Raw genomic sequence first — 14,321 nt, forward strand, 5'->3', positions numbered from 1 at the left:
AAGGCTCTTCAGTGGAGATAAAATAGAGAAATGCAAACTCTTAAATTTACTTAAGGATGAAAGTAGAATAAAAGTTCACAAAAGAAAACGGTGTCGCACGTTGATTTTAGTTCCTGATGATACATTAGTGAGCTCCTCAAGTCCTGGGATGGACAAAGGGCCACAAACTCTCTCCATCTTTCTCTGTCGGCTGCAAGAGACTACTGAACTCCATTAAATGTTACATCCAGGGCTTTGAACCAGAATTTTTTTCCTATTGGTTCGTTCCGAACAGAAACGGAATTTTAACGTTTCCGGTTTTGGGTTCCACCATTAAATAGACGTTCCCGAACCGGTTAGAACAAAAAAAATTTCGTTCCCGGAACGGTTAATTACGTTCCCTGTCAGCTGTTTAACAAATGGCTATAAAATTGTGTCTCTGTCTCATCCAGCTTAAGCCAAATGTAGGCTAATTCTATTACAACCTTCATTAAATAAGACAAGAAATAATTCAAAACAATTATTATTTCAAATGTTGGCGATTTGGATTCTCAGTATGTCTTCCCATCTACACAAACAGAAAAAGTGCCAAAAATGAAAGAGAATTCGTTTAGTGTGTTACCAAAGGCTAGTCAGGCCCTATAGAGGGCTACCGCATGACGTCACCGCGCCGCGAGATTTTGTTAGGCGCCATATTGGAAGACCAAGTACACATCTATGCAAGTACATACATACATAAAACAAACTACACCTGAAATGTAGCCAGGGCCGGTTCTGCCCTAATCTGGACCCGGGTGCAACATCGCGCACCCCCCCCCAAAAAAAAAAAACACCAGTCTAAATCAGGACAACCATCACATAACTATAACTATAAACATTTTATATCAACTATTTTAACTAAATGGGCTATAATAAATAAGCCTGCAGGCAGCCACAGCGGGCTGCCTCAGAAAAGTAACCATTCAATGACACAACTGAAAGCCTGCAGCCACGGCGGGCTGCCTCAGAAAAGTAACCATTTGTCCTACCTTAAAACTCGTTTTGCATTTTCTGCCTCCTTTTTTGTATTTTCGACCCTCCGTTTATTTTCTTTCCTTTTCTGAAAACCCGATTTGTGTCCAGACATTTTGTTCTGCTACCAACGAACTAACTCGTCAGGTCTCGTCTCTCGAGCCCGCGATGATTCCCGTGGGAGGGGCAACAACTGATACATTTTTACAAACAGCCAATAGGGAGGTTGCAACGTTCAGGCTCTTCTTTGCTCAGACACTCAGTAATTCACTTATTATCACGTGGAGAAGTGATAGCAGTCCACCTTCCCGCTCTCTCCATTCAGTCAGCGAACGTCACACAGGAAGTGAACCCCAGCGGGTCATAGAAACTTGCGCAGGAGGAGAATGGCTTTTTTATTTGTAGGCTACGGAAACTTTGAGGAACGAAATAAAAACCGGTATTAACCGGTTACCATTATTTTTAATAAGCGTTTCTGTTCTGGAACATAAAAAATAATAAAGTTTCTGGTTTCGTTTCTGTTCCATGTGAAATAGAAAAAGTTCCCGGTTTTCGTTTTCGTTCCTTGAACCGGTTCAAAGCCCTGGTTACATCTGCTGAGATCTTTAAATGTGGCGGTCCATGTCTTTTTGGGACATCTTGGGCATTTTCCACCTCTTGGAGTCTAGACGGGTGTAGTTTTCCATGGTCTGCTGTCTGGAAGTCTTAAAATATGGCTATAAGCGTAGTCTCCGTTCTCTAACAGTGTCATCCAAGTCCCTTGTGTTTGTGCACCTAAGAACTCCTTTTCTGGTGATGTGGTCTGTCCAGTGTATACCGAGAATTTTTCGAAGGCACCATCTATGAAACACATTTAACTTCTGAACCATTTTTGCTGCACTTTAGGTCTGTCTCTGTATCTCCATCTATTGAAAAGTTACTGCTGAGATATGTGAACTGGTCTACTTTTTCAGCTGGTGTTTCATCTGTTAATATAGGCGTGATAAATTAGTCTTTGGAAATAAAAAAAAAAAAAAAGACGAAGACGTTGGTGAAGATGAACGGACAGCAGCTTTATTCCTAATCTTTCAAATGTTCATGAGCGTGATTATAATCTGGTAAATACAACTGAGCACCTCGATGTACAACCCCGACTCCAAAAAAGTTGGGACAAAGTACAAATTGTAAATAAAAACGGAATGCAATGATTTGGAAGTTTCAAAATTCCATATTTTATTCAGAATAGAACATAGATGACATATCAAATGTTTAAACTGAGAAAATGTATCATTTAAAGAGAAAAATTAGGTGATTTTAAATTTCATGACAACAACACATCTCAAAAAAAGTTGGGACAAGGCCATGTTTCCCACTGTGAGACATCCCCTTTTCTCTTTACAACAGTCTGTAAACGTCTGGGGACTGAGGAGACAAGTTGCTCAAGTTTAGGGATAGGAATGTTAACCCATTCTTGTCTAATGTAGGATTCTAGTTGCTCAACTGTCTTAGGTCTTTTTTGTCGTATCTTCCGTTTTATGATGCGCCAAATGTTTTCTATGGGTGAAAAATCTGGACTGCAGGCTGGCCAGTTCAGTACCCGGACCCTTCTTCTACGCAGCCATGATGCTGTAATTGATGCAGTATGTGGTTTGGCATTGTCATGTTGGAAAATACAAGGTCTTCCCTGAAAGAGACGTCGTCTGGATGGGAGCATATGTTGCTCTAGAACCTGGATATACCTTTCAGCATTGATGGTGTCTTTCCAGATGTGTAAGCTGCCCATGCCACACGCACTAATGCAACCCCATACCATCAGAGATGCAGGCTTCTGAACTGAGCGCTGATAACAACTCGGGTCGTCCTTCTCCTCTTTAGTCCGAATGACACGGCGTCCCTGATTTCCATAAAGAACTTCAAATTTTGATTCGTCTGACCACAGAACAGTTTTCCACTTTGCCACAGTCCATTTTAAATGAGCCTTGGCCCAGAGAAGACGTCTGCGCTTCTGGATCGTGTTTAGATATGGCTTCTTCTTTGAACTATAGAGTTTTAGCTGGCAACGGCGGATGGCACGGTGAATTGTGTTCACAGATAATGTTCTCTGGAAATATTCCTGAGCCCATTTTGTGATTTCCAATACAGAAGCATGCCTGTATGTGATGCAATGCCGTCTAAGGGCCCGAAGATCACGGGCACCCAGTATGGTTTCCCGGCCTTGACCCTTACGCACAGAGATTCTTCCAGATTCTCTGAATCTTTTGATGATATTATGCACTGTAGATGATGATATGTTCAAACTCTTTGCAATTTTACACTGTCGAACTCCTTTCTGATATTGCTCCACTATTTGTCGGCGCAGAATTAGGGGGATTGGTGATCCTCTTCCCATCTTTACTTCTGAGAGCCACTGCCACTCCAAGATGCTCTTTTTATACCCAGTCATGTTAATGACCTATTGCCAATTGACCTAATGAGTTGCAATTTGGTCCTCCAGCTGTTCCTTTTTTGTACCTTTAACTTTTCCAGCCTCTTATTGCCCCTGTCCCAACTTTTTTGAGATGTGTTGCTGTCATGAAATTTCAAATGAGCCAATATTTGGCATGAAATTTCAAAACGTCTCACTTTCGACATTTGATATGTTGTCTATGTTCTATTGTGAATACAATATCAGTTTTTGAGATTTGTAAATTATTGCATTCCGTTTTTATTTACAATTTGTACTTTGTCCCAACTTTTTTGGAATTGGGGTTGTATTACAGTGATGGAAATTAGTAGGACGTGTCCGATCTGTGGAATCATCATCCTATCCATCATCAAGCTGATCTCCATCGATGTTGTATGGTCCTACATGGGAGGGGAAAGATCAACAGTAAGGAGCATGGGATTGAAAATGTGGACAAGTTCCAGTTCCTTGGATTTTACATCACGCCAGATTGAGACACTGAGATGGAGACGGAGACTGAGATCAGACGAGGAAGAGCGAGAAGAGCAACAGCAGACCTTGTGGAATGATGGGAGTCCAAGGATCTGAGTTTGAAGTTGAAAGTGAATCTCGTCTGGAGCATTGCTCTGTATGGCTGTGAAGCTGGACATTGAGAAAGCGTGAAGAAAGAACGAATAAACCAAGCTTTTGAATTATGGTTGTGGAGACGAGTTCTGAGAGTGAGGGAGTGGGTTTTTTTTCTTTCATGTCAGCATCTAAGGCTGTTTCATGGCAAGAGCATTTCTAAACAGGCATTATAATTTCATGAATAAATAATTAAAACAAATAAAACATTACATCAATAAATAACTAAATGAAATGCTTCAGATATACATGTGAGAAAAATTCTAACACTTTTCGTGGTAGCACCTTGTTAAAAACATCATCCAAACCTCATCCTTGTGGCGTTTGGATCAGGACAATAAAGTGAAATGTTCTTGATCATCAGAGATCCTCCAGAAATGTACAATGGTGGTTCTTCACCCTTCAATTAAAAAAAAAAAAAAAATGGGTGAGCCTTGAATGACCAATATGACATCTGGGAGACACTACCTGGTCATGTCTGGTTCAAAATGAGAACCAAAAGTGTCTTATTGATGGCAGGGTTGATTTCAAGACATTCATTGTGAGTTCTGAGAGTGAGAGCGAGCTGGAGACAAAGAAAAACAAATGAGTCCATCAGATTGCCAAAGGTCTTCTGGAGATGATGAAGAAGAGGAAGCTGACCAAATATGAGCACTGGAAATGGAGAGGTGATGGATGGTCTGGTCCTGTCAACTACTGAGGGTGAGATTTGTGCTGAGGGGCAGAGAGGAAGGAGACGGGCAGAACGAGTGGATAACATCTGAAGCTGGAGGAACGGGGATGGAGAACACAAGAAGGATGGCCATCAAGTGAAGCTCTTCAAGGGCTAAGGTATGCTGAAACAGAACCAGAGTCCAATCTCAGAACCCAATGTGTTCTTCTGCTGTTGCATGCTGAGATGCTTTTCTGCTCACCACCGTTGTAAAGAGTGATTATATGAGTTACTATATCCTTCCTGGAAAAAAAAAGCTCGAACCACCTCAGATCTGTCCATTTCCCTCTGACCCTCTCTTATCAACAAGCCGTTTGTTTCCACCCACAGAACTGTCGCTCACTCGCTCAGTGTTTTTCGCACCATTCTCTGTAAACTCTAGAGACTGTTGTGTGTGAAAACCCCAGGAGATCAGCAGTTTCTGAAATACTCAAACCTTCATGCTCCATCTGGCTCAAACCAACACCCATGCTTCAAACCAGTAAAAGAAAGTCACACAAAAATTGAGATCACAATTTTTCCCATTCTGATGTTTGAACATTAACTGAAGCTCTTGATTTGTATCTGCCTGATTTGATGCATCGTGCTGCTGTCGAGGGATCGGCTGGTTACAGACCTGCAGAAAACAGCTGCAGGTGGGTGGTAGGGTGTTCCTAATAAAGTGGCCAGTGAGTAAAATTATATACAATCCTGTTGAAAATGAGAATTTAAAAAATAAATATATATACTTATTTTGAATTTAGTGCCAGTAATGTTCCGGTGGGGACACACACACACACATTTTATATACACAGATCCTCATTAAAATTTCAGTTTAATCTATTTAATTAATGATTAAAAGCATTTTATTTATTAATTTATTTCACATTGTACACTGTTGTAAAGCTGCTTTCCCTGTAATGTAAATCTAACAATTGAACTGATTGTCCAAAAAAATTCTTCCCCAACATTATCACTTTAAATACACTTTGCTCATCTCATCTCATTATCTGTAGCCACTTTATCCTGTTCTACAGGGTCGCAGGCGAGCTGGAGCCTATCCCAGCTGACTACGGGCGAAAGGCGGGGTACACCCTGGACAAGTCGCCAGGTCATCACAGGGCTGACACATAGACACAGACAACCATTCACACTCACATTCACACCTACACTCAATTTAGAGTCACCAGTTAACCTAACCTGCATGTCTTTGGACTGTGGGGGAAACCGGAGCACCTGGAGGAAACCCACGCGGACACGGGGAGAACATGCAAACTCCACACAGAAAGGCCCTCGCCGGCCACGGGGCTCGAACCCAGGACCTTCTTGCTGTGAGGCGACAGCGCTAACCACTACACCACCGTGCCGCCCACATTTAAATGCTATTTAAGAATTTTAAGTATTTTACATATTGCATATAATTAGTTGCAGCCTTCACTGTCATCACAGCGACCGACCGTCATGTTACAAAATTGGTGGAAAATGAACAAAATTTTCAGTTTGTTGTTATTAAAGTGAAGAAATGGATAACCAACAACAAACACCATCACTGGCCTCATCACGTTCAAGCTGAACTGTAGCTACGCTAACCGTTTTATCACCATTCTATCTTGCGTATATGAAACGTTTTGATGTGAAAAATCCTCTCGACTGAACATCTTCAGTATAAAGATGAACCCGAATGGCCTGCAGAGGTTTGGTAGCCCTTCAAATACTCTTAAACATACAACTGGTTCCAAACCACAAACCGTTCCCCAGCACGCACTAAAAATTCACCCTTCATCCCACTGGGTGACCAGCTGCAGCTTGTATTTCATCTGACCGGTGGAAATCGCTCAGCGAGCGAGCCCGAGTGCATTATTTTGGGCTGATGCTGTAGCCGTGCCGGTAAAGAAGAATGGGTAGTGAGGAATGCGCACGCAGTCCACGATCCGTCAATGTCAGCTCAAACATGCTTTCAGTTTAATTGCATGCCTCAAAATATGCAAGTTATTGGAAGGTTCCAGAAATATTACAGTCAGATTACAGCAGAAGTCCAGAGTGGTTTGCCAGGAGGCAGACACATTGTCGTTTATGTGGTGAGAAGAGATTAGGGTAGGGGAAAAAAAGAAAAAGAGGATACGTGGTGCAACAGCTTCTGTTTCTTTCCCCGATGCAAATTGCAGTTTAGCCGTTCCTCCTTTGAAAGGAAATGAAAGCCCTTCTGAAAGACGTGTGTGAAGCGGTCTGGTCTGATAGAACTCGACCTGCGTCCTCGCCCCGTTTTTCTGGTGGACGATGCGGTTTGCTCTAATCTCAGCTTTATTTTATAGCTCTCTTTCATCAATAGCCAAGACATTCACAGATACCAGAACGCTAAAGTTATCGTAGATTAGAAACGCTGTGATGGACGAACATGGCTGGGGTTTTGTCTAGATCGGTATAGGGTGGATTGGGATGTTTAAAAAAAATCTTAACCAGGGAAGAGTAGAGGTCAGATTCTGAATGGGAAAGGTTCTCGCGGTTGTGCTGTGTCATGCCTTGAAAAATGAACAGTAAAACCAACTGGATATTTAACAGGAAACTGATGTAGAGATGAAATAAGCGTGAACATGAACATAAGGAGGTCTTTAACAGGAGCCATCATTACAACAGGACATGAGATTTTTGGGACAAGTGGATAAGTTTAGAGTGAGACGCCCCATGAAGGACTGCATAAAACAACACTCGTCTTTTTTTCCCATTTTTTCCCCTCAATTTTGGTCATTTTCAGGTTTCAACAGAAGATGGACATCTTCTGATGAATGTTTGGTAGGAAATTTGATATTTCAGTAAAATTATTCCCAGAGAAACCATAAAAAGAAAAAGAACTTAATTGGTCCTAAAGTTGAACCTTGAGGTACACCATATATTATATATAAAATAGAAGCTGTTGATGATGGGAAGTGAAAATCCCGGATCTCCACATCAACAGCAAGACGATTTAAAAATATATTCAGGTTCATTGTACTGAAAAGGTTAAAATAGTGCAGTTAGGGTGAAATCACTCATTAGTCAGTGTAGTTTGTTGATGCAGCAGTTTCCTGAACAGGAATATGATCTAATTAACATCTGGTCAGAGTTTTATGGTGAGTAGCACAAGAGAAGAAGACCTTTATTCGTCACATGCGCACTTCAAGCACAGTGAAATTCATCCTCTGCATTTAACCCATCTGAAGCAGTGAACACACACACACTCAGAGCAGTGGGCAGCCACACCAGAGCGCCCGGGGAGCAGTCAGGGGTTCGGTACCTCGCTCAAGACCACCTCAGCCCAAGGCCGCCCCACGTCAACCTAATTGCATGTCTTTGGATTGTGGGGGAAACTGGAGCACCCGGAGGAAACCCACGCAGACACGGGGAGAACATGCAAACTCCACACAGAAAGGCCGCTGGGTTCGAATCCGGAACCTTCTTGCTGTGAGGCGACCGTGCTAACCACTACACCACCGTGCCACCCAAAAAATCAGGGGAGAGCGCGAACGCAGTCCCCCACTACCACAAATTATGCATTCGAGATTCCCACATTTGGGGAATTTGCAGGGGTCAGACAGCTGTAGTGCAATGGCTGAGCCTCGCCCTGGGTGAACCACCTTCTTGATCATGGTATCTCCCCTGCCAGGTAAGAGGAAAAAAAAAAAAGTGTTCACCCTCTTGTCAGGAGATTGAATCCTAACAAAGCTGCAGATATTCATGACCAGAAGCCTGAGAGAGCAAAAATGGCCGTGTGTTCCATGTAGGAAGTTTGATGTAATGCTGCATTGACGTGAGTTCACAACTTGTAATCCTCCGACTTTGACCAGGTGAAAAGAAAGAAAGAAAAATCCACTCCTTAAAAATCTGAAATTTCTTCTCAAGAACTCTCAAGGAATGATCTCTTCACATCCCAGAATGACATCACGTCAACATGGCTGCACACAGAGCCATTACGGACGTTACAATTGATGTAATTCTGAGCTCCAACTTCCTGTTTCTGAAGGAAGTTGAATGCAGCGTTACTCTCTCCTGCTCTCCTGTCCAGTTAAAGAGAGTGACATGAACCAATCCTCAGGGGAGTGAGCATGTTTCATGATGGAGTCGTGGATGGAACTTGGGGAAATGAAACATTTGGAGAAAATGGGTTTGAATAAACATTTTGTACCGAATTTACATCCTTGTGATGCATCTCTCATTCTAAAAGTTGAAGCTTGTTGCCATGGTGATACAGTCATGATGAAGGGGTGGGGCTTCTTGCAAGTTATCCAAAGTTATATCCCAAATACCGCCAAGGTGTCACTGTTGGGCCCTTGAATGAGACCCTTGACCTTCATCTGATCAGCTTTTGAGAGCTTTAAAGCATCTGGCAAACCTGTAAATATACCTTACAGTTGCATTATTATTATTATTATTATTATTATTATTATTTCGTTAAGGAGCTCTTCTCTGTGGTGTGAGCACATCTGAATCATTGCATCGTCAGGTTCTGCAGTCATTCATGTTTCCTAAGAATATCTCAGTTTAACACTTAATTAGCAAAATACTGAACTTCTGAAATGACAAAAAAAAATACTTCTGTTGTTTAAATTATATTTATATTTGAAATGCCTGCGATGTAATGAGTGTGTATTCTGTTTCTGTGTCTCTGATTGGTCGAACCTGTGTGTGTGTGTGTGTTTTAGCTGGTCGGTGGGTAAATGGAGCTCATGCAGCGTGTCGTGTGGAGAAGGCCAGCAAAGTCGTACCGTCCGCTGTCTTAGAAAGGTGATGTACCAAAGGGAGGAGTTAGCTCCACCCTCAGTATGCCCTTCACCCTCCCCGGCTCACACACAGCCCTGCAACACACACTCCTGCCCTCCGGAGTGGGGTACCAGCGCCTGGGCACAGGTCAGTATACACACACACCCACACCCCTAAGGAAAACTGAAATGTATATATAAAGAGTTGTGGATTGGGAAAGTGAGATCCTCTACTGCCCTCTGGTGGTGAAATGACAAACACAACATGACATCATCTGCAGAGACTCGTCAACACTACATAATCATTAAATTTATTATTAGTATTATATATTGGAATATTTATTCTTAAAAATATAGTACCACAGTGATCATTACTATTTGGTCATTCTACTTTCCTTTCTGCATGTGTGTAGTGCTCAAAGACGTGTGGACGTGGTGTGAGGACACGGAGTGTGTTCTGCCACAGTGTTAATCACGTCTCAGGTGTGTTGGTTCTCCGAGACGGCTTGTGCGAGCTCCAGCTGAAGCCCAAAGCTCAGGAGAGCTGTGTGATGAGCCGCTGCCCTAAAAACGAACGGTTACAGTGGATCACTACGGCCTGGGGCGAGGTACGCATACGGAACGACATTTTGTCCTTTTTATCCATTTATAGTTTCACTTAATGTCCTTGAAACAAGTTAATTCCCTTTGTCTTTTATATTACAGCAGCTCTTTTTCCTCCGTGTTACTGAGAAACTGCAAATCATAAACTCCTGTTCTGAAGATAACAGAAAACTTAGTTACAGCTTCAACTCTGACTCGCACTGGAGACTCCTTCCAGAAATGATTGATAAATGTCTACGGCAGCCGACGTGCTGCGTTACTGAAATGTTTAGTGCATATCATGTTTAGTAGGCGCTCTGTAACTGATTATTTGCTGTCTTATCATTTTCTCTGTAAGCTTTTTCCGTTTTATGGAGTTTTGTGGGCGTGGCTAGAAGTAAAATGCACTTGGTAATTTATTTACGGGTGTGTATGTACAATGAAAATACAGCTTTACCAAATATTCTAGGGATTCAATTTTGTCACAAAATTATTTACATTAAATTTTAATAAATGATTGACATACAAGGTCAAAGGTTACAGAAATGTATTAATGTTTTTAAAACATAATAAAGTTGCAGGAAGATAAAGATTATCGTGTTCGTAGAACAGAGCTCGTATCCTCGTGCTGTGCAACTACATTATAAATTATGACATAAATATTAAAATTAGTGATGAAAGTGATGGTGTATTTCTACACTGTCTTCCTGCCTCAGTGCTCTGTTTCCTGTGGAGGAGGTGTGAGGAATCGAGAGCTGCGCTGTGCAGAGAGAGACCCTCATGGAGGTTTTACAGAATTCCCCATCAGGAAGTGTAGAAATGTCCAGAAACCCCACACCGACCTCCAGCAGGCCTGTAATAAAGTGCAGTGCCCTGCCCCGCAGCCGCACATCCCTCCGCCCGGCCCGGGGAGAGCGAGCGGTGCCATGGCGCTCGGCTGGTACTCATCACCATGGCAACAGGTACAACGACTCCATCCTGTTCTCTGTTTGGATTTATGTCGCTGTATGTTTCCATCTGTTCGCTTTATAAATGTTATTGCGGATTCGCTTCATGTTGGAATTACAGCAGTAACAGTAATTATAGTAATTCACTTTTAACACCGGATACCGTCAGCATTCAAGTGGGTCAAGTTGTGAGAACACAGTTGCTAGGCAATTGGGAAGCATGGACACTGAGCAAAAAGTAGCTTGTGGCAGAGGTCAACAAGTTTAGTGAGGTAGCACATCGATGTTGAGCTGGTGATTAAAAATAAGACAAAATTGTTACTGAAACAAAGATCAACATTAAACGGCACAGTTTAATGAGTCTGGTTGATGTCCATGTGTGTGTGTGTGTGTGTGTGTGTGTGTGTAAGTGTACGGTGTCATGTGGGGGTGGTGTGCAGACACGCAGTGTTCAGTGTCTCCGACATGGCCGACCTTCATCAGGGTGTTTAACACACCATAGACCCATCGGCTCCAGAGCCTGTAACACACACTTCTGCCCTCCACCAGGACTGGCACCAGGACCTGCACTAAAAGGTAAACATACCTGCTTACTACAGATTTCCGCAACCAATCACTAATCACAATTATTCCTGAATACAAATCACTTATCACCATTATCCCCAAGAAATCATCCACTAATCACCATTATTCACAATAAATCAATCACTAATTACAATAATTCCCAATAAACCAATTGCTAATCACCGTTATTCCTGAATACAAACAACTGATCACCATCATTCCCAAGAAAACAATCACTAATCACCATCATTCATTAACAATCGTCACTAATCACAAATTGTCTGAATACAGACCACTAATAACAATCATTCACAAGAAAAGAATAACTGATCATACTTGTTCCAAATAAACCAAACACTAATCACCGTTATTCATGAACACAAATAACTGAGCACCATCATTCCCAAGAAAACAATCACTATCATTCATTAATTTGTCTGAATACAGACCACTAATCACAAGTATTCCCAAGAAAACAATAACTGATCATAATTCCTCCCAATAAACTAATTACTAATCACCATCAATCCCAATAAACAAAACACTGATCACCATTGTTCATATGAATTATAAATCACAATTATTCGTGAATAATGATTGCTAATCACAATTATTCCCAGGAATAATGCATTCCTATTCACGAACACACATCACTAATCACCATTATTTCTGAATACATATTACTAATCACAATTATTCACAAAATCACTTATCACCATTGCTCATGAACAGACATCACCAATCACGATTATTTCTAAATACAAATAACTAAATCACCATTACTCCAAAGAAACTAATCACTAATCATAAATATTCAAAAGAGACCAATCGCTAACCACACTCATTCCCAATAAACAAATCACTAATCCCGATTATTCGTGAAAACAAGTTACTAAATCACCATTATTCGTTAATAATGATAACTAATCACCAATATTCCCAAGAAAGCAATCACAAATTACCATTATTCCTGAGTACAAATCAGTAATTACAATTGTTCCCAAGAGACCAATAACTAATCACCAATATTCACAATTAACAAATTACTAAGCACCACTATTCATTATTACAAACCACTAATCACCATTATTCATGAATGCCAATCACTTGCCACCATTATTCTCAAGAAACCAATCATACTCACCGTTATATATGAATACAAATCACTAATCACCATTATTCCCAAGTAACCAATTACTGATCACCATTATTCCCAACCACTGATCATTTTTGTTCCTCACAACAATCACTAATCACTATTATTCCTGAATACCAATCACCGACCTCCATTGTTCTCTACTGTCGATCATTAATCACCACTGTTCCCAAGAAGTCAATCACCAATCATGCTTGTTCCTTATGGCGAATCACTAATCACCACTGTTTTGACTGCCAGTAATTAATCACCATTGTTCCCAAGAAACTCATCGCTAATAACTGATGTTCATTGTGTGTAATGACTAATCACCATTGCTACAAATAAACCAATTGCCGCTCACCCTTCCGTCTGATGACCAACCACTAATCACCATTGTTTTCAAATGCCAGTAACTGATCACTATTCCTGATGTTCAATCACTCATCACCATTGTTCCCAAGAAACTAATCACTGATCACCGTTTTTCTCAACTGACTGCCAGAAGTTAATCTACAAAGACACCTGGAGATATTTTTATCCCATCACAAAATATATGCAAACAGGAACTGTTACTAACATAGTAAGCTAATTGCTAATGAAAAGCACGTCCTGGTCAGAGACTGACACAAGCTGGATTTTGGGATTTGAGCAATAAATAATTTCTTATTAATAGCAGAATAAAATATTACCATGGCAACCAGTTTTATTCATGACGAGCACAAACCAATTTTCTTACCCAGGATCCACCAGGACAAACAAATTCTAGGGTAGTTTCATCATGAAAGTGTGTAGCTCCGCCCCAATCAGCTTTATACAGATGTACAGAGTGAAACAGTAGGAGTTTCGTGGGAGTCTGCAATAAGTGTGTTTACTTGGTAAAGTTTTCTGCTACTAAAATGAGCTTTGTGCGTTTTCCCGTCTTTCCCAGGAGAGCAATCGTGTGTTGATTACTTCACCTGGTGTCGCCTGGTTCCCCAACACAGCATGTGTCACCACAGGTTCTACAGCGAGCAGTGCTGCAGGTCGTGCTCAATTCTCAGGAAGCTATAGGACCCAAGGACTTTCCCATGAGCACCCTGTCTGACTCCAACATTCCGACGGATACCCACAGGGCCCGAACTGGATTTGGGGAGGAAAATAAAACGTACAAAGAAATGGACAAAAACAAGAAAGCAAGAGGCAGCGACGCCTGGTTCTTCCTGAAGTACTTGATGGGCAAAATACGTCGGTGAAAAAAAAACAAAAAAACAAAACAGACAAACAAACCTGTGTTTGTGCTGAAATTGTGGTGGAGTTTTAAAGGGACCGGAATTGGGGTTATAACTGAACCTTCAGTGCAGGACGTTAATTCCTGAAAACGGACGTTATTCCTGTCTTTTTTCTTTATTGTGATCATCAGAGTTGAAGCAAATGTTGCATTATATTTTATTTTGTACATATGACTCACTTCCTGAGATGTTTATTTTTTACACAAAGAGCTGATACTGACTGCGTTTCACATTTTTGTTCAATCTGGTCAAAATCAGAAATGTTACCGGAATGTTAGGGCAGAGCTTAATCATAAACAAGCCTCTCTTTTCATTTGTTCATCTTGATATATTGCCGAGGATATAATACTGGTCTTAATCTA

The 14,321-nt window shown here is 41.3% G+C and overlaps 1 protein-coding gene and 1 non-coding gene across 2 annotated transcripts in view; one reads left to right on the forward strand and one right to left on the reverse strand.

The window, feature by feature from the left end:
* The window catches only part of adamts18 (ADAM metallopeptidase with thrombospondin type 1 motif, 18), a 95,582-nt gene extending 81,581 nt beyond the window's left edge, over nt 1–14,001 (forward strand). The window contains exons 19-23 of the mRNA XM_060911222.1: nt 9,404–9,608; nt 9,874–10,068; nt 10,759–11,004; nt 11,400–11,565; nt 13,620–14,001. Coding sequence (XP_060767205.1) covers nt 9,404–9,608; nt 9,874–10,068; nt 10,759–11,004; nt 11,400–11,565; nt 13,620–13,741 — 934 coding nt within the window. The 3' untranslated portion in view covers nt 13,742–14,001. The remainder of the gene's footprint in view (nt 1–9,403; nt 9,609–9,873; nt 10,069–10,758; nt 11,005–11,399; nt 11,566–13,619) is intronic.
* On the reverse strand, nt 8,213–8,375 carry LOC132875328 (U1 spliceosomal RNA). The gene has a single exon (XR_009651795.1). It is a non-coding gene; the product is annotated as a U1 spliceosomal RNA (small nuclear RNA).
* Nucleotides 14,002–14,321: the final 320 nt, after the last annotated feature.

Source organism: Neoarius graeffei, chromosome 27, assembly GCF_027579695.1.
Source record: "Neoarius graeffei isolate fNeoGra1 chromosome 27, fNeoGra1.pri, whole genome shotgun sequence".
NCBI lineage: Eukaryota > Metazoa > Chordata > Actinopteri > Siluriformes > Ariidae > Neoarius > Neoarius graeffei.